Here is a 20,518-nt window from a genome sequence, read left to right as displayed (position 1 = left end):
AGATGTGATTATTTATGTGTAGAAGGTTTTTAAACTGACATAGAGTGTTACATTAATGCAACTGTATCTATTTAACTCATTATATTTGTAGGTCTATGTGCGCATAAAGGAACTGAAACGCTGTGATTGGCTGTTTAATCTTTAAAAGTTTGCATTTTACTAGGTCTCTGTTTAAAGGCCATATGACAGTCTGGTTCATGCGTTTTCAGGTAATGTCTTATTGTCACTATGTCTGGCAGCAGGAGCCGCCATTATCTGGGATGAATCTAAGCAGTGTGATGGGTCAACAAATAACAATTTATAGATTTAAAGATCCTATATTGATTTATGAAGTCGTCTTACGTCCCAGGTTTCACACTATCAGGCCTTATAGCTGGAAGTGTGGTAACAGAGAAGAGCTGCGCAAAAGCAAAGTCATATGCAAAAAGGGAAACTAGAAGTCGAATACCACAAAATATCTGAAACCAGTGACATTATTTTTAGTGGAATAATTCATTCATATTAAATTGAATCGGGACCCTGTGGTTTTGGAATCAAATCTATTCAGAAAATCAGAAGTGAAACCCAACTCTGTAATCATTGTAGTCTGTTTTGTTGTGGCATTGCTGCAGACCTAGTTACACCACCAACTTTAGCTTTTAATGCAAGTTTTCTCTGAGGCAAATTAATAAAAAATGCATTTGCGGGAAAATACCATCATGCTTGATTAAGTAGTCAACCAGGAGATAACAGGAGCACGCCTTTTCAGAACACGACTGAGCTCTTTAGCTAAAGCTTAGCTCTACCTTTTGCATGTGCTGCTTACCAATAGCATGTCCATGCATCAGAGACATTTCTCCACAGATGATTTCCTATCAAACAAACAGTCCAGTGCAGTTTATTTTATCACTTTTGTCTCATGGAAGTGACAGAAGGTTTATGTCTGGGTCCATTTTATTCCACCAGTACAACACAGCAGGGTTGGGTGATGGAAACAGGCTCACACCTGTTCACCTGATTGTCTTGAAACTCTTTCAGCCGTGGGTCAAAGCCAATAAAAGCCGCTGCTGATGTTCCCGCAGTGCCACAGTGAGAGTCGGCCCAGACGAGGAAACTGCTCATTCGTATTAATTAGAAATATCAGGGCATCCTTTCTCTCCTGCAATCACCTCAATCTTGTAATTAGAAGGACTGGAGGAGGAATAATGCAGCTGCGCTGTGTAGGGGGCACGGGCAGAGCAAGAAGGGGGTGGTGGAGAAGGAGGGAGGCTGGCGGGGAGTGCTGTTGAATACTAACAAACTTGCTCTTTCCGTGCAACAAAAGAACAGATGTCCTTTCTGACTCAGTGTGTCCTCTGCTGCAAAACCGTTTGTTTTTGTTTTTGTCTCTCTGTAGCTTTGCCCTGTGTTGACATGACTGTTGTGTTTTAAGGTTTGAAAACCTTTTCTTAGATCTAACTTGGATTCAGTATCATAAATGAATGTAATGTGTTAATGGGATATTCCAGTTTAGGAATATCACTGGTTGTCTGCACGGACACTATGAATGGACGATGTTTAACAAGTCAAGTTGTAGTAGAAAAGTTCTTTATATGTATATAAATATTTCACTTGTGTGTTCGTCCTAAGTTTTTGTGAATGGGTACCTAAACATAGAAGACTATCCTCGCTTCTCAGATCCTTAAAGAGTTAGCAGGCACGTCAGATTGGTTAGCAATACTACAGCGAAGCAGAAATCTTGAAGTGACAGTGGCGCGCACCCATGAAGCCCCTCTCGCTCTTACAGAAAGGTCGGCTACCTCCAGCCGCGGAGCTGCAGTCGGCATTTAGTGACACAGAGTCACGGCGGTTAAACGACAAGCCCGGCATTGACAGACCTTTGTCCTAATGAAGTGCCTGTTATCTGCTGGCTGAGTAATGGCGCGGAGGAGAGTGCTGCCTGGAACACTTGTACTTAGCGTCGCGGGGCAAACGAGCAGAGAGAAGTGAGAAGGCCCGGCTCTGCTTGTTCAACTTCGACCTCGGCCGACCTCCTCGTGAGTCATCATGAGAGCCGAGGCTTCAGTGCCGGACTGGGTGTAGTTTCAGATTTTAGTGCTTCAGTTAAGAATTATAAGATCGTTTTAGTAATTATTATGCCACTGTTAGGCTCCACAATGAACACTCGTAATATGTGCAATATATGATATGAGAGCTGTAAGTTTCCAGTTGCTGTGAATGCATACATGCCTGTGCTGCTTCTTTATAATAAGCACTGGGATAAAAGAGATAACTGATTAACAAATAAAAAAAGATTAAAATAATAAAAAACGTTAATCACACACACACACACACACACACACACACACACATATATATATAAACATCTTAGGTCATGTTTCTTAGGCCCCGAAGTAGCATCTGTGCCCAACATGTACTGTATGTTAATGTCCATAACAGACTAATGTTGAATGTCAGTATTTACGATATGATGCTAAAAGCTTCCAGGTATCCAATGCGTACTTGTATTTTTTTCTCTGACCTATATTTTCTGTTGCAATAGTTAGAGTTAAACAAAACAGTGAAGATGAGCTATGACTTTGGTCTGTTGCCTCCACGTCAGTACGTTTAGTTGTGATTGTTTGATAGTTTTCTCTTGTGTCTTGCCATCCTCTCCGTCCTTTCTTTGTGCTCTCCTTGTCTCATTGTGAGTTTGTTTGTTCATACTCACTGTGTTTTTTGTTGTTATTGCTCCGTGGTTTTCACTGTGCCTGTTGCATTTAGTGTTCAGTGTTTTTCAGCTTGTATATCGTTGCATACTACTTGGTTTCAAACTTCAAAACTTCAAACTTTATTTATATATATATATAGCACTTTTCATACTAAAAAGCAACCCAAAGTGCTTTACATGAAAAAAAAAACAAGATAAAATTTGACCCCATAACAAGACACACAAACACATAAAAAATAAATAAATAAAAACGCTTTTATTAAAAGCTCTCTTTCGGTTCCTCAAACCTGCATCTGGTTTTGTGGCTTTGGGTTGAAACCTGAAACTAAAACCAAAACCAAAACAATACACAAAATAATAAAATTAAAGTTATTTGCATGGCACATTGGTGTCTGATTCATCCAACTTCCACAAACCATTTGAAACATGGACATGAACTAACTACAAAGTGTTAGTTGCTGGGGCCTTGCTTAGAGACAAGTGTGCGTTGTGCGCTGGTGACCTGATGTTGTTGAGAGACACTTCTCAGTGACAACACTGGAGTGGCCCTGCCACCCTCATACTGATTAATCACTCACCTTTTAACCTCATCACATTTACTACACACATACTCTGATGCACTGATTTAATGCCACAGATGTCAAGATGCTGAAATGTCACAGGCGGCCCAGTTGTTTTTTGTTTTTTTTTAGGCCTGGGGATCTACGTCAGATTTCAGGTTATTTTTAGATATGAATGTAGAGTTCTCCTTGACCTTTCAGATGTTTATACTATATTGTATACTGGCACTGATTTCCATGGGGTGGCACCTCTGCAGTGTTTGATTAGTCAGAGCAATTAATTATTCCTCCATCTGCTCCCCGCAGTAATGTGCCCAGTTTGAATAATCACTCTTTTATCTGCGTCTCTCATTAAAGCACTTCCATTTAGAGAGCCACAAATTAAACAAGCAGCACTTCATTTGCTTGTCTCCTGTCATATTCTTAGGAGAAACGGGGAAAGGGTATTTCAAACAATATAACGTCCCACAGTTGGATCTCTGCCAAAACATCTCTTCCAGTCCAAACCAAATGCTCGGTTTAAAACCCAGATGTTCTGCAGTTTAGTGCAGACTACACTGCTGTGACTGGAGAGGAAGGTATCAGATACATATTGGATGCTTATTTAAGTACACTCAAGTCTAAAGCAAATTTCCTTGTGAGGATAAGACGTATTAGTAAAACGTTAGCTGTTTGAGCTCTTCTCCAGGCTGTGTGAGGTTTATTCCAGACACTTCAGATGGCTCTTGCTACGTATTAATATTAGATGAATCTGAGATATCTCTGGTGGAGTTTAAAAAAAAACTGGAGCACATTCTGCATGCAGGAATTATTTCTCGCATTCAAACTGCAGCGAGGCTTTTTCTATTTGGTTCTCGAGCCCTTTCGTCCACAAGTTGGTGAGTTGTTGCTGTTGACACTCGGGCTGAAGTTTTTTTTTTCTCTCTCTCTCTCTTCTTCTGCAGCGGGATGCAAAAGGACAGTATCTGTTTGACCTCATCTGTCACCACCTCAACCTACTGGAGAAAGACTATTTTGGCATCAGATATGTGGACCCAGATAAACAGCGGGTAAGTGCATGTGCATGCTTAAAAACAAATAAGATTTGCCCTATTGGTTTATATTTAATACATATCTGAGAAAGAAAATTCTTACGTTTTGAGCAATGAGGAATAAACATTGAAGATAAGCAGCTGTATCATCACTTTAAAGTCTTGTATTTTAGTGTGATGGTTTAAAGGAACAGTTCACATTCAGTGCATTACTTTCATCCTTGCTTAGGCGGAGATCAGATGATGAGTACAACTGTCATGTTTGTGTTAAACGGTTCATTCTGAACAAAAAGTCCTGGGACTCAAAGGACTCAAAAACCTGCTACAGTAATAGGAACCATAAAAAAAAGTAATGTCATCTGAACAAAATGTCAAACTGTCAATAATTAGCTCCAGAAAATGTAGCCTGCTAGATAATAAAAGTCTAACTTCTTCTTCTTTTTGTTGTGAAATGACGCTGCTCAGTTTGAAATCCGTTTTGTTATTTCCAGTGCATCTAAACTTTTCAAGCAAATGTCGTGAACTCAGAGGGACTTCACACACACGTGACCACTCTCCCGGGTGTCAGGATTAAAAAAAAATGCACGCTTGGGTGTCATTTGAAAAATTGAACGTGTTTGATTTAGCCGAGATTGTGGTCCAGAGTGAAAAGTTGTGTTCTTCAGTGTCTCTCATTCGCGGCGCCTCCGAGACAGAAGGTTTCTCCCATCACGCCCTTATGCTGCGAGGCGCGCACTGCTTGATTCATGAAGTATTCACATGTTCACGGATAATGTTGTAGTCCTGCGGACGAGAGCCAGGTCCCGCTGATGCTACATTTCCTTTGCTGTCACTCAGGACTATTTTGGTGGTTGTTGCTGTGGGTGGGTTAGGTTGGCGGGAAGGCAAAGCTGGAGAGACAATATGGTTCCTAAGAAAATGAATCTGAATCTGACCGTAGACACAGAGCAAATATATCTGTCAGCATGGATTCACTCTAACACACGGCACACGGAGCTGTTTGAACTTATTTTCCTAAAATATTTAATGATGTCTTAAAAGATATCCCTGCAAATTGTCTCTTCAACATATTAAACTGCTTGTGTCGTTTTAACACCATGTGTGGTAGGAACAGGTTTCCCCTGGAAAACTGTCGGTTTTAACAGCTGAACGTCATGACAACAGATGCTGAAAGCGTCGGCTGAATGACATAATGTGTGGATTAATGACAGAGCGCGTTGTTACATGAGAGTTCATGATTTGCACATGTCTGTTTTTCTTTCTGATGCAGCACTGGTTGGAGTTCCCGAAATCAATTGCAAAGCAAATGAAATGTAAGTATTTGAAATTCACATTTGTTCCCAAACGCTTTCCTCACAAATGTTTTCTAGCTGGAAATACCAACAGTATTTTGAGTTTGCGTCAGCGAAAGAAAACAATATTAAGGTTCAGTGCACACTCTGTGTTGGAGAGAAAGTCCTATCTAGCTTCAAAAACACAACATCGAATTTAAAGAAACATCTGGAGTCGCATCACGGCACGGTGAAGCTAACAGAGCAAGTCCCACCAGGTAGTGTGAATCAGAGAGCTGCACCTAATACAGGAAGTACAGAATAACAAAACTGGACATCAGTGACGTGCCTCTGTTATTGATCACGTCATTTATAGCTGCTGAATAAAGAAAATGCCGACTCCAAATAATTTTTCCCACATTACTTCGGCAGCTTTTGTGCCACATAAAATAGATAGTTTGGTTTGCTGCCACATAGATCTACATTTGCATATTATCTATTGATTGCATTTATTTTGCAAATGCAAATATGCATTTGCAATATGCAATATGCTGCAAAGTGAACATTTTTGCCCACGACACTCCCCCCGGATTCAATTTTAGCTCTCCGCTGGGAACAATTTGAGAACCACTGATCTAGAGGCTACACTAAATAAAAAAAAGTTTTAGAAGATTCGTGAGGACAGCTGAGTATACGAGCCTCAAAATAGTTCTTCCATCTCCTACTGAGTGTGCGATCTGTTAGCGTGAAATGATTCCTGCCCATCTCTAAAACGTCCTTTTGTTTGTTTCCTGCAGCTCAGCCTCCGTTCACCATGTGTCTGAGAGTCAAGTTCTACCCTCCTGAACCCGCAGCTCTGAAGGAGGAAATCACTCGGTATGATTGACCTCCCGTGGAGGCTTTCGCTTCAGATGAGACGATAAACGCTCTAGATGTTTTTCTCCTCTGCAGCTACAGTGTTGTTTCCTTTCAGCGGTAAGGAAGAGAGGCGGCATTTTCACGGGGAAACGGACGTAATGTGACAAAAGCTTTCAAAGGCAGCTGCTGTCCTTTTGTTTCTTCCGATTTGACTGCAGTAGACTACAGGTTGAGCTCTAAAACTTTTAAAACCCTCCTCTTCCTAAAATTTTATGACCTTTCATAATTAAAATGTTTGAGCACTTTACTGTTGAAAACATTGTGATGAATATTACACAGAACATGGTTTTTAAGAAGAGCTATGAGGCAATGAAGGATGCAAAAGCCGTAGCCCTAGTTTCTCTGCAGGATAATGAGGAGAGCATTAAGGAGAGCAACATCATGCAGTTTTCTTATGTAAATATGCACTTTTTTTTTTACATTATTTTGCAGAAATCTGTTCACTAATGCTCAACAGCATGAGCTCACACTTCCTCCAGATGACGCTGAGAGTAGACGGCTTTACAATTTAATCATGTATTCATTATTGACCTGGAGGGAGAAGAGTACGCTCTCTCTGAGGTGTGATAAGATGAAATGCTCACCACATGTAGACTGTACATAATGACTCATATGGATTGAGGAGACTGCGGGGGGAGTGTGGGGGGCAAAGGGTAGCGGTGGGGCGTGGAAAGGAAAATGAGGGAGAGTGGGAGGTAAGGATGAGAGAGTGATTTATGATCATGACAGTGGAGAGGGCAGAGCACGGAGGGTGGGAGAGGATAAATAATCAGCCACACACAAGACTTGTTCAGTGTGGGCGCTCGCTCATTATGTGTCACATAGAAATTCTATAGACAACTAAAATGACAGCAGCTTTTCCATAATATGTAGTTGTTACTCCAGGCCTTTTTTTAAACTTTAAGTCGCCAGTGAAGGGGAAAGGACTTGGCAGTAAGAGGATATACACAAGAGCGGCTGCCAGATCTCCCAGAGATGGCAGTGCTGACGATGTTGAGACAGTGCTGCAGTGATGGCTAAGGTGACCTATTCAATAAATTTACAGCAGGATAACTAGACCTTGTCAGAATGCATTTAACAACCGTTTTTTAGATGCTCAACTCTGGTGGCGGCGTAGTGGTTGATGGCTCACAGCAAGGTGGGTCTGGGTTTAGCGTATATGCTGCGTGTTTTCGCCGGTTACTGCTCTGACAGCCCAAAGACGTGTTCGTTAGGTAAACTGGTTATTCTAAAACTGGCTGTATGTGTGCATGTGAGTCCTGTGGTAGACTCTTGAACCCTCTTCAGCCCTCTTGAGGACAAGGCGTTACGGAGTGAACTCTGGTAGCCATACCACCACTAACCACTACATGACTCCATCTTTGAAATGTTTGTCGCTGGTCTTTTAAAGCAGGAAAATAATCAGTTACTTCATCATTAACCTCCTGAGACCCTGCTTCCACATATGGGGACGTTAAGTTTTAGGTTTTATTGCAGCTTATTCTGCCTCATTTAAACCGATTGTCCTCATTAGTGGACGCTTTAGTCTGTTGTCTAGTGGTAGCAAAGGTTAAAACTTAAATATTTATGCTTATTATCGTTAATAGTTTGACGTGATCCTCTAATTTAACAAATTAGCAATTTTTGCTAAGTACTTGTTTGAGGACGTTGGAACTTCATTGTTTGCAATTCTGTCATTGCTCAGCCACGTGCAGGTATTAAAATATACTGTTTTATATTTTGTCACACATTGGTGACTTCTTTATAATATAAATAATGAAATAATCTCAGTGTCCACGTATGAGGACATTGTTTTTTGGGTTTTTTTTTCAAAAACAACTACTTCCTGTTCAAAGATTCTTAGTTTTTATACATCTTAGGTCCTACTAATCCCAAATACCTCAGAGAAATTAAAAATGCATACCAAATAAGAGCTCAGGTCTCAGGAGGGTAAAATCGCGTAAAACTTCACCGTCCACTGAAAACATGTCCAGTGAGTTTTGTTCTTGCCCCACACATTCAGGCTGGACTGCAGGCTCTAAAGTTAAGGGCTAAAAAAAAGGCTATAAAAAAAGGCTATGGGAAGAATCTAGGTCCTTTGCAGCCATATTGAAATATCCCCTTAGGCAGAATTTGATCATAGAAATGTCTTTCATTCTTCTTTTGATGGGGCATCATCCCATCATCCTAATGGAGAAAATTGTCCATGTTCTGTAAATGAGTGTATAAAGACAAGAGGAACGCTCCAGGATGTCACTCAAAGGATTCCTGAGTGAACCAAAATGATAATTAGAATACCAATAATAATTGTCATTAGTTTTGTCATCACCATCATCTTTGCTGCTTGTCGTCCCATTAAGTTCATCCTGAGCTGATTGCTTGGGTGAGTCTAGAAAGGAAGCTGGAGGCTTCAAGAGAAGCACGGCACCAGTAGCAGCTTTTCCCTCCGGGGCCTTTCTAGACCTCCTTTCCCCAAAACAAAACCCTCATTTCAGCTAAATCAAAAAGAAATATTCAAACCCACCGTAGGGAATGTGAACCCGGGATGCAGCCTTTTATCCTGCTTTGTTATTGTTGTACTCCTGTGGTGTTTTCTCTGAGAAATTTAAATGTGTGAGTGGTTATGTAAGAGCGCAGTTAATATTCTCACAACCCTCATGTGAATTTTGTAGATATCTCGTCTTCCTGCAAATCAAGAGAGACCTCTACCACGGTCGGCTCCTGTGTAAAACCTCGGACGCGGCCATGCTGGCTGCCCACATCCTTCAAGGTAATGTGGAGTGACAGATGGAAATGTACCACTCTCTGCTTCTCGCTGCTGATAAACACCAGCAGCCCATCTGATATCTGAATGTAAAAGAATGTGCGTGCTGTTGTTTGCACGTAATATTTATTGAGCATTTCACACTCGGGAGTGTCTGTACATCCGGACTCACGCAACATGCAAGTTTATTTCTGCACTGCCTGATAATTAACACAATGGCTAATACACACTTTAATAAACAAGAAATCAATTACGAAGTCTTTTAAGTGGTTATCTGGCTTCTTATCATCTTCTCACACACAAATAGGCAAAAAAAAATGTCTGGGGGCACAGCTAGCTTCACAGAAAGCACAGTGACTGCGGGGAGGCAGGTTTTCCAGAGGAGGGGCTGATGAATTAAAGATGCGCTGCCTGGTCAGCTCCTCCTTGCAGAGAGAAATCAGCATCAGGGTCATCTGAGGGAGTGCGGTGTGGCGTGAAGGACCACAAATAATCCTGGCTGTGTTTAGGCCGTCTCCGCTGGCGGGATCACCAGCGTGCTGCCGACTGCAGGCATCATTTCAACACCTCAGATGTCTGCGAATGTGTCTCATCGGTGAATGAAATTTTTCTTCTTTCAGCTGAGATTGGTGACTACGACCCAGGGAAGCATCCCGAAGGTTACAGCTCGAAATTCCAGTTCTTCCCAAAACACTCGGAGAAGCTGGAGCGGCGGATCGCAGACATACACAAGACAGAGCTGATGTAAGAGCCACAATATGTGTGACTGTCATGTTTAAATAAAGTTTTTTTTTTTTAATATTCTTTTTTAACCACAGAGTGTCTTTACAATCTTTTCATTTTTGATCAAACACAAACCTTTTTTGACACTTATTGCCTCCAGTAATGAGGTACATTTGGTCATTTGGACTGGACTGGCTTGACAGATTATGGTTTGAGCAGAGGTACTCTCAATTTCCCACTACACAGTCATATAATTCAGTTCAATTGCTCCAATTCCCACATTTAACTGGAAAAGCATCAGAGCGCAATGATGAAAATGACCAGATGAGCTGAACGGATGAGACTTTCTATCCACGCACTGATCACTTCTGTCAATAATTTAATTATTTTTATCATTTCTAGTCTAAATGAGACATGATATTGTCTTGTGTCAAGGTTGTGTAAAAGAGACGGCATGAAAAACAAAAGATGTCCGTTAACGATACTCTATGAGACACAATAGAGGTAGAATTGCATCAACCTGGTCTAGTTTTGATGGAGCAGGACGACAAACAGGATGAGGCTCTGCTGCCCACTAGTGGTTTCTCCTTTTTTCTCCACAACGCCTCTCAGCAGATACTTTTAATTAATTGGATGGAAGATAAGATTTGGAGGTGCTTTTTCTAATGTATCACCCCATATTATTTTTATTACCTAAAATGATCTTTGGGTATAATCTCTGTTCACCTCTTTTTAAATGAATGCAACTCATATCAGAGATGTATATCTAATAATTAATTCTCACAAGTCTTTTGAATTCTAGACATTTTATATTTCTCGATTGTTTTGCTTGTGGTGGACTAACATGGACCCTTTCTCTCTCTCTCTCAGTGGGCAGACACCTGAGACATCGGAGAGAAACTTCCTGCAGAAAGCCCAGATGCTGGAGACATACGGTGTTGATCCACATCCATGCAAGGTTGCCGCTGTACTATTTTTAGCCAGTAAACATCTCAAAAACACTTTCCTAAGGATACACAGCACATGCTGAAACATCTGATTTACGTGTGTACTGCATCCCAAGAGTGCGCGTTTTACCTCGCAGTCTGAAGCTGTTTTGTTGCGTTTCAGGACGTGTCTGGGAACCCGGCTTTTCTCGCCTTCACTCCATTTGGTTTCGTGGTGCTTCAGGGAAACAAGAGAGTTCATTTTCTCAAATGGTGAGCTAAATGTGAGGCATTTTCTCAAGCGAACCGAGGACAGTACACTCCTCAAGCGCAATGGCAACAAGTACAAATAGTGATGTACTGCGGGCCTCTGTTTTTTTGGGGGTTTTTTTTATGAAGGGATCGCTACGCAGAGCGGCATGTGTATTACAGCTAGTTGAACAATCGCATGCAACAAAACCCTCCATCTGCCTCTACCTGTGACAAGGGCCCGGGGCTAGCATGTGCACAGATGGCTAAATACAGCTGCTAGATTCACAGAAGAACTCTGTGGAAGATCAGGAAGAGCCCAGTATAAGGAGCCTCCACTTTTAATAGATGTCTACTGAACTGAGTGATAGGAAATGCTTTATTGATTCACTTGAAAAATACATAACATCTGTTCCCTTTTAACCAAAGAGGTTACTGTTACCATTAAGAAGCCAGACTTATTACGTTTGCAGTATTTATAATGGCTTTGTTTGTTCTGCCTTCTGCAGCACTCAGGTTTCCCTCGTCCTCTGTTCCCGGTCTGCAGGGAATATTATCACTTATTTGTTTTGTCAGCCGAACACACATTGTTTATGTGATATCAGAGTGACGGTCATGAATATTTGAAGAGGCTGTGGTTTCCTGCGTCTCCTCTGCCATGTGTGTGACTGCGCTTTCTCCTCGACAGGAACGAGGTGACCAAACTCAAGTTCGAAGGCAAGACTTTCCACATATATGCAAATCAGAAGGAGGTGAGAGCTCAAATTGTCGGACGTGGGGGGAGGGGGAGGGGGCACGGTGCAGTGCATGTTCCACTGAGTCTGTGAAGTGTGATTTCCTGTCTCAGTTTGTTTTATAGTCCTGCACGGCCTTTTTTTTTTTTTTTTATCATTTTCAACGTGCAGGACAAAAAGATCATCTTGACGTACTTTGCGCCCACACCGGAGGCGTGCAAGCACCTTTGGAAGTGTGGAGTGGAGAATCAAGCTTTCTATAAGTGAGTTCACAAAATCTCTGTTCACGTTACCACCGTGGTTTAGTTTACCTTGCTTCCTTGAATGTTCTCAGGCAGATTAGCGTTGTGGCACGCTGGTGTCCTCAAAAGGCATTCACTCCTGCTTTTTCATTTACGTGAAAAATCAGCTGCTGCTGACCTCAGCTGAGTGAGTGCGGGCCGGCACGAGGCCGCGCGCACTTCAGCGCCCCTTATGAGATATTGCTCCCCTGTCTGGGCCATGAGTAATAGTGCAGGTCCCCTCTGCTCTCTCCGACTCAAGAAATGTGATTAAGAAAAACAAGCAGCGTGAGCTCAGAGGCCCGGAGAGCCGTAGTAATGATGGCTTGCCTGATGCAGGGTGCGCGCAGGGGTTAACGGGCGTGAGAAGGGCACAGCTCGCTGATGGAGGAAATATAATGCGACCTTTCGATGACTCTGGCGTGCCACACTGATAATATTTTGTCAGCCTTCCACGTATTAAGATCCGTGATGGGAGTAGGAACTCATTGGGACTAATCTAAGAAGACAAATCCCTTGAAAGCACAATAAAACATTAATGTGGCAATAAAAACATACTCAATACTGGATAGAGGAGTGGTTAGAATGCTAGTCGACGCCATGCATAATTCAATGACAGGGAATGTGATCCAATTACATACACACACACTTCAACTGTGTGATCATATTGGGGCCACATACTAGCGAGCCTGTGTGAGAAGTTATTCACATCACCACTATTAATCGTGCTTTCCTTAATTAAAGAAGCTACATATCAGTTTTGTGTCTCTCTTTTTTTTTTTTTTTTATCTTCTGTCAGGCTTGAGAAGTCGAGTCAGGTTCGCACAGTGTCGAGCAGCAACCTGTTCTTCAAGGGCAGCCGTTTCCGCTACAGGTAGAGTACACGACAAGGCAGTGTGACTGATGACAGGGAGGGGAGGACACTGCAGAATGCCTCCCCCTCCTCCTCCTCCTCCTCCTCCTCCCCTCAGCTGGAAGTGGAGAGAAGTGTTCCCAGAAGACGTGGCCTCCTGGCCTTCTGTGCTGCAGTGTCAGCGCACTTTTGCCTGGAGGATAGGACTGACACGTCACGAGACAGAGGACGCAGAAGTGGAGGGGAGGGGAGGAAGGGGGACTGATCGCATGAGACATTTCCTGCCGTAAACTTGCTGTATGACCAAGCTCTGTTTTAAAGGGTCGAGTCTACCTAGAAGAAATACATATTCACGCACTCACCCCTATTGGTGTGTGATGCAAGTCACTTTCATGAAGTAAAAAACTAACTGAAGCTATTTTATACTAAAGATGTGGGTTATATTAATGTAGTGGTCGAAAACCTCAACCGGGCTTTCCTCTGCTGAAACTAGAACAATATCACTCCGTGTATTTTAATTTAGGTGAATTGGCCCTTTAAACGGACAAATATATATATATATATATATATGTGTGTGATCATTTTTCATTTACGGACACTGATGACATTTCCACACAAACAAAGTCAGTTAAATGTCGAGTTTAGAGCTGAAGGTCAATCTGTGTTCATTGTTTTTATATTTTTTGCCTGCGAGTCTGTGCGTGCATTCGTTTGACTGGTGCTAATTCGGTTACACAAGGCCGAGTTCACCAGGTTAATTGAATGACAGCGCTCATGTACTGTACTCATCCTCTGCAGTGATGGCTTTCATAGCATCGGGTGAGACCGGGGTGCATGGTTATGTGTGTGTGTGTGTGTGTGTGCGCGTGTGTGTATGTGGAACTCATCCTGAGCATCGTCTCTGTGCTTTATAACAGTGGACGAGTGGCAAAAGAGGTGATGGAGCAGAGTGCCAAAATCAAACGCGAGCCTCCAGAAATACACAGGTAGAGTTGTAAACTCAGGACAGGCCAGAATGTTTGAGCAGAATTTCTGTTTTCTTCCGTTTTCTTAGGCACCATCTACTGTAGACGTCTACTGGCTACAGTATGTTTGCCCGCGCCTGCAGCTCCATGCAGTGACGTTTGTGCATCTGTGTTTGTCTCTGCAGGGCTGGCCTCGTGCCCAGCAGGAGTTGTCCATCTATTACCCACGGGCCTCGGCTCAGCAGTGTACCGCGCACGCGTCGGAGAGCGGTGCACATATCTATCATGGAGGGTAAGGGCTGAGTTTCACGCAGACGCTTTAGCAAAGCAACGCAGGACGTTGGATGTGTGGAAAGCAACACACTGGCTGGAAGAGAATATTAGATTATTTTTTTTCTTTTTGATCAGTTCTTCCTCTTGCTGAGGAAACACACGTCTACATAAAGTCCCACACACATGCTGTAACTAGAGCCATTTGGCCCAGTTCGCGCTCGTTGGACATGCTGCAGGTGTGTGCGTCAGTCAGCCCCGTCTCACTTCAACGCAACATTTCAGAGATGCGTTCGATTGCATGTGCGTTGTGCCAACACAGTGGCAGCTAAAGTCACTATTATTCAGCCCACCTGCAGGACCCTGCTCCAGAACAGATGGCTGCAGTGTTTCTGCTGGTGAGGTGGACGCAGCGGGCATACAGATCTAGTGACTTTGAGTTAAACAGTCCCGCGTTTCAAGTACGTAGCACAACTGTTTTTACACGGGGGACAAATGGAAGTCAGAAGCAGGTGTACTGTTTGCGTTGGGGGTTATTTGCTGCGGGTTCAAGAGTTTCTCACCCTCTCAGTGTGCTGACTGAGTGTCTTACGGTGGTATTAATACCCCCAGCTGAAAATAGCCCGGGTCTACTACTCCATGTATGTCACTTGCTTGGGTGGGGCCAAATCAGGCCAGGCCAGGGCTGCAGTAACCCACCGATTTCACCTCCGCAATCGGCAACTGAGGCAGAACCCCCTCGGCTGAACACAAACACAACCTGCGGCCTGGACTCGGGAGAGGGACCACAAGGAGAAGGATAAACACGTGCATGCTGCAGCCATGGTGAAGTGTCTGATCCGCATCACCACCCGGGTGAACGTCCACCTGCGCATGATCAATCACTGCTACCGGGATGTGAAGGTTCGCGTGCTCAGCCTAGGGCCTCGTATGCTGGGCAAGGCCCTCGGGGTTCTGCCCCTCTATCCCGCGCTGACGGGACAGCAGGAGTCTGCCGGTGTCACCCCTCTGTCTGGCACTCCGCTGCCCTGCGTTCAGCCCAGCAACCCTCCAGGTAAACTCACCGGAGAGCGAGTCAGGAGTCCACTTGATTTGAAAGGCGTTCCAATGGATCTATTTTAAAGGGAGTGACGCAGCTCCTCTAATTATCTGTCCTTCCTATAGAGTTACCGCACAAGGATCTTATGTCGAGAACATTTTTGTCATTTAGGCGTAGCTGCTATATTTGGTTCTGACCACTATATTTTAAGAGGTATTAAATTTTTATATGCATTTATTAAATGTGATACTCGACTGCTTCAAATTAAGAGGTCTGCATGGGGCAAATGCAAGTTAACTATGAACTAGCTATGAATCCTGTGATTGCTGCTTTGCTGTCGTAAGCATAACATAGGATAAGCTGAGGCAGATCGACTCTGAGTGAAGATGGCCGCTGACACTCATCCAGCCTTTCCACTTTCATGTCAGCCGAGGCTTAGATGCTACTGGCTAATCTGCTCTACTTTTCATACAGTATTTAAAAAAAAAATATGTTTTCTTTTCACGATTTGCCTCCTCATCAAAAGTTGAATTTTAATCCCTTCTCTATATAGTGAAGGTGTAATGTTGCCACTTTGACACTCTGGAGAATGTCGTCGTCAGCAAAGGGCTCAAGCACAGCTCATCTTTAGTGACATGTACACTGTAGAGTGAATGTACTGTACTATTGCTCCCACTGCTGAGGGAACTGTTCAGCTGTACAGTGGTCTATCTCTGGCATGGCTTAAAATTTTTTTGTGGCACTTCTCAGTGAGGCACTGGTAACTGAGACGTTTAAGCTTCAGTCTGTTAGATCTCCTTTCTACTTTGTTGATACTTTTGCATCAGGCTGATAAGATTCACTTGATTTTGGGCTTGTACAGCACATACTATCCAAGGTTCGACTCTGGCTGAAGACCTGAGTTGCACGTCATTCCTCGCTTTCTTTTCTTTCCCGTCTGCTCTTACATTGTCCTATTTGATAAAGGCAAAACATCCCAAAAGATATGTGGTTAAAATCCATAAACAGTCAACTAAAGAGGTTTTGAGACAAATCACATACGCCAGAGCAGATTATGTTCAGGTGTAAGAGGTGTTTATTCTCAATATTTTGGTCATTGGTTGTAGTTGGATCTGGAGTTAAAAGTTTTTATAAACATTTTGTGAAAAGTACTATATATGTGTTCAGGCACAATATTATGACCACATGCAGAATATTGTGCAGGTCTCCCTTGTGTCTGCAAAACAGTTGCGACCCATCAGAGAATGGACATGAGTCTTCTGAGGGTGTCCTGTGGTGTCTGGTAACAGGATGTTGTTTGTCGGGCTTTTGGGTCCTGTGGGGATCATCCCACAGATATTTGATCAGTTTAGTATCTAGTGAATTTGCAGGCCAGGTCAACACCGAGGTGCTGTTTGTCATGTTTTTTTTTTTTGTTTGTTTGTTTTTTTTAGCTGTTCCTAAACAGTTTTTGTGTGTGAGTCTGTGTCAGCTTACATCCTGCTGCCATTAAGGAGTGTCATTATTATGGGCTGGGGGTGTCTGGTCTGGTCTAGGTGGCTGGGACGTGTCTAAGAATCATCCACACGAATGACAGATTCAAAGGAGGACATTAGATTATTACAAGATGGTCAATGTTCTGTGGTCGGTCTGTGGTCATAATGATATGCCTGATCGGTGTATATTTGTAGTATTTATGTTGAGAAACAGTCTGTTTGTTCCTCTTCAAATGAGGATCTTTCTGTTCTATATTCCATTTTATATTTCTCATGACCCGTTATTGCAACCCTACATAAAATCTAAAGTGGGTACTTAATCTCTTTCTGAGTATAAAGGACAGGAAGTGGGTGTGGCTTTTTAATATTCTTCCAAATATACTTCAGTGGCTTCATCCATAATTGATGATGATTGGTCTTTAGCTCATGTGGATTCCATACGATGACAAAACACTGGCTGAATGTTTGACTCTGGGGAACCCGTGATCAGATTTCAGCTTTTGAAGTGGAGACTGTGTGTCTGTGTGCAGTAATGGACCTCTGCTGGTCAGACAGCAGAACAATCCTCTTGACGCTGCTGTTGTGCGTTTCAGTGAATGCCACACTAGAGTATATTCCTTCCAATCTAACGCATGCGTGTAACACTTCTATCTTCTTGTCGTTTTCTTTCCCTCTGAACCCTTCCATCAGGTCTGGAGTCCTTGCGTGACAGCGCCCACTCGACACCGGTGCGTTCAGTGTCTCACGGGGACTCTTTCATGCCACGCTCCCGGAGCCAGGCCACGGATGCCAGCGAGGGGATGGCGGTGATCTCGGACGAGGCCTACAGCCCCTCCGACAGCGTCCTGCCCACCCCGGTGGCCGAGCACAGCATGGAGCTGGCCGTGTCGCGCCAAATCAACGGTGCCCCCTGCAGCATTGAGGAGGAGAAGGAGTCAGAGGCAGGCACCCCCATGCATGGGATAAGGGGTGATTTTGGTGTGGATGGTAGATCTGCACAGGAGGGGGGGGACTCGGCCCTCAGCGAGGTGGAACAGGTGAATAAGTTTGTCTTAAGTGTCCTCCGTTTGCTCCTAGTGACCATTGGACTCCTCTTTGTCTTGCTCCTCCTCCTCATCATCCTCACCGAGTCAGACCTAGACATTGCATTTTTAAGTGATATCCGCCAGACCCCCGAGTTTGAGCAGTTCCATTACGAATACTTTTGTCCCCTCAGGCGGTGGTTTGCCTGCAAGCTCCGCTGGGTGGGCGGGTTGCTCATTAACAAGTGAGAGTGAGGTCGTAGAATCCGTAAGCCCGTTCGGGGGTTTGAGGAGAGACGGTTAGGACTCCGGAGTGATGGAGGGCAGCCTCGTCCCAACCATGAACCCTGCTTCTCTCATCCTCCTCCTGCAGACATACAGCTCGGACCACCCCTGGTAACACCAGGCCAGGATCTCTCTCCCCCTCCTCCACTTTGAGTTGCCCTCCCACCAAACCACCTCCTCGTTTCGCTTACGTTCTCCTCATTTTTTTTCTACAAAACCAGGAGACTTGTTTTTTCTTTTCTTTTGCATCTTACTTTTTTCTTCTTTTTTTTTTTAATTTCGAGTCATTTCAGGTATTTTATTTTTTCAAATAACACAAAGGAAAAAAAAAATTTAACTGAAAGAACTGAAGAAGTTTAAACAGTTCCTTTTCCAGGAACGGAAGATTTAGTTGCAACGAGTGAACGTTGCCTCCATTTGTTATTTATTTCTTTTTTAAACTTGTGTTTGCGTGAAAAAAAAAGGAGAAGAGATGAAGAGTGGTGATCAAGGAAGTTGTCAAAAAGAGACGGAAGTGAGTTACGTTAGAGGCAAAAGGGCCTGCTGCTGAGAATTGTAGGAGTCGGAGTGGTGACGTATCTTTTTTATATGGATTCATCCCCACCAGAAAACGCAAACAGCAGATTGACCTCAAACAACTAAACGGAACAGATCAGTGTGAAGGGAATGACAGCGAAGGTTAAGGAGGAGGACAGAAAGGATGATTACCAAATGCCTTTATTGAAAAGATATTGATTTAGAGTTCAGTGGACTGTTTAAGACACTATTAGACTTACAGTGGTCGCACAGAGTCGGCTGTTGAAGACGAAAATAGTTTTTCTAACGTTTTTTAAGGACACGGTCGAATAAACATTAGTGTCATGTGACATAGTAGTGTCAGACGTGGTTAGGAAAATACTCATGACGAGCAAAGATTCACTGGCACCAATAGATTATAGCCTAGATAGATGTGCAATGCTGATATGGTTTTAAAAATTAAGTACTTTGAATGTGCTCATTTGTTCAGTTGTGTTATCTCCCCCATTAATTTGCATCTTTGTCATCAAAAGTTGAAATTCGATGAATTTCAATCATTTCTTTCTATGAAGAGTTTCTCATTTATTTTGATTTAATACCAACCTTGCTCATAGGTTTCTGTATCATACTATATTATTGTTAGAATAAGAGTAATGATGTACTTTTTGTACAAATTAGTTTGTTTCCTAATATATATTGACAGGTTTTTCCATGTATATTTTAACAGAACTGAAATGTTATTTTGTTATTGAAGATTAAATTATACCTTTTTTAGCGCCGTGTTTCAAGTAAGGTCAGAGGCATTTACGGATTTGTGGAAGTGGGGGTCCGAAAAAAAAAAAAAACTAAACAAACAAATAAATAAGTAAATAAATAAAACAGGGCTTTTATCCAGATCCGCTCAACACTGATTGATCACACCTTTCACCCCTCCACCAGCAGTGAATCAGACTTCAGTGCACAATTTTTGGAAACAATCTGGACATGTCATTATACCACCAACAAACACCAAATATTCCAAAAAAACATGTTCACCTTTCATAACTTTGACCGTATCTTATTTTACTTAAAAGAGACTGGAGAGGTGACTGCGAGCCTGACCGACTGGATCCGCGCTAAAACACGCGAGGACTCACTTGAAAATGTGTTAAATAAAACCAGGTCTGAAATTTGTTAATTTGCTGATGTAAAACGTTGATCGTATTCATTTGATGAATAAAGTACCGAACATTTTCTGGTTTCAGGTGCCCCCGTGCAAAGATTTCAGTTTGCATTATACATTTAATATCTTTAAATTGAATATTATTAGACAGAAAGAGGCGAAAAAGAAAAAAAAGGGGGATTTTGAATGCGTTTCTGTGGAAACCCAGAAACTATTTTTTGTTTGCTTTCTGATTGGTCCACTGACAACCAACCAGAGGCCTTCTAAGCATCTGTTGCTAGGTGAGACGATTCTGTAAGAAAAATTCTAAAAAACTGTAAATGTAGTTCACACTGAAACTCACTTAATTGTCATTCTTCGGAAAACGTGAGGAAAAATACATTCAACAGCTACAGTGGAGGAAATGTCCTTACATAGAAACTGTCTCACCTCCACGTCTAGCAAGCACAAAGGCAGGAGAGACTTGACAAAGAGTAGGAGTCCTCTGATTGGTGGTCAGAAGACCAATCAGAAGACCAAGAAAATAGTTAATTGATTAGTCTAGAGAAAGTACAGACCCATCACTAATTGGTTGCACCTGAAATAAATTATTTCGTAACTTGTCAGCAAATGAACAAACTGCGGTATGTACCTATTGCACTTTCTTCTGAGCTATGTGCAAAAGAAGCTTTTAATATCTGCCCTTTGATGTTTCGGTCAGGCTGTAGACTCTTCTGCCTCACAGCTCTGGGGAGCAATAACTGTCATGGGCTGCTGGATTCTGGGTAAAAAACTGTTTTGTTTTGTTTTTGTATTATGTGTCTACC

At 42.7% G+C, this 20,518-nt stretch overlaps 1 protein-coding gene across 2 annotated transcripts in view; it reads left to right on the top strand.

Annotated features, from left to right (window-relative positions):
- LOC125014674 (FERM domain-containing protein 5) overlaps window positions 1–19,797 on the top strand; it is a 52,452-nt gene extending 32,655 nt beyond the window's left edge. The window contains exons 2-14 of one of the 2 annotated variants that reach the window (XM_047595932.1): window positions 4,194–4,298; window positions 5,551–5,593; window positions 6,349–6,427; window positions 9,121–9,218; window positions 9,833–9,956; window positions 10,806–10,893; window positions 11,046–11,134; window positions 11,799–11,862; window positions 12,016–12,107; window positions 12,925–12,999; window positions 13,896–13,964; window positions 14,129–14,235; window positions 17,418–19,797. In XM_047595932.1, the coding sequence (XP_047451888.1) occupies window positions 4,194–4,298; window positions 5,551–5,593; window positions 6,349–6,427; window positions 9,121–9,218; window positions 9,833–9,956; window positions 10,806–10,893; window positions 11,046–11,134; window positions 11,799–11,862; window positions 12,016–12,107; window positions 12,925–12,999; window positions 13,896–13,964; window positions 14,129–14,235; window positions 17,418–17,998 (1,614 nt within the window). In that variant the 3' untranslated portion in view covers window positions 17,999–19,797. The remainder of the gene's footprint in view (window positions 1–4,193; window positions 4,299–5,550; window positions 5,594–6,348; window positions 6,428–9,120; window positions 9,219–9,832; window positions 9,957–10,805; window positions 10,894–11,045; window positions 11,135–11,798; window positions 11,863–12,015; window positions 12,108–12,924; window positions 13,000–13,895; window positions 13,965–14,128; window positions 14,236–17,417) is intronic. The other variant, XM_047595933.1, reaches the window with a different exon arrangement.
- The last annotated feature ends 721 nt before the right edge of the window (window positions 19,798–20,518 follow it).

This window comes from Mugil cephalus, chromosome 10 (assembly GCF_022458985.1).
Source record: "Mugil cephalus isolate CIBA_MC_2020 chromosome 10, CIBA_Mcephalus_1.1, whole genome shotgun sequence".
Classification (NCBI taxonomy): domain Eukaryota; kingdom Metazoa; phylum Chordata; class Actinopteri; order Mugiliformes; family Mugilidae; genus Mugil; species Mugil cephalus.
Note: the sequence above shows the minus strand (reverse complement) of the source record. Positions and strands in the feature narration are given on the sequence as shown.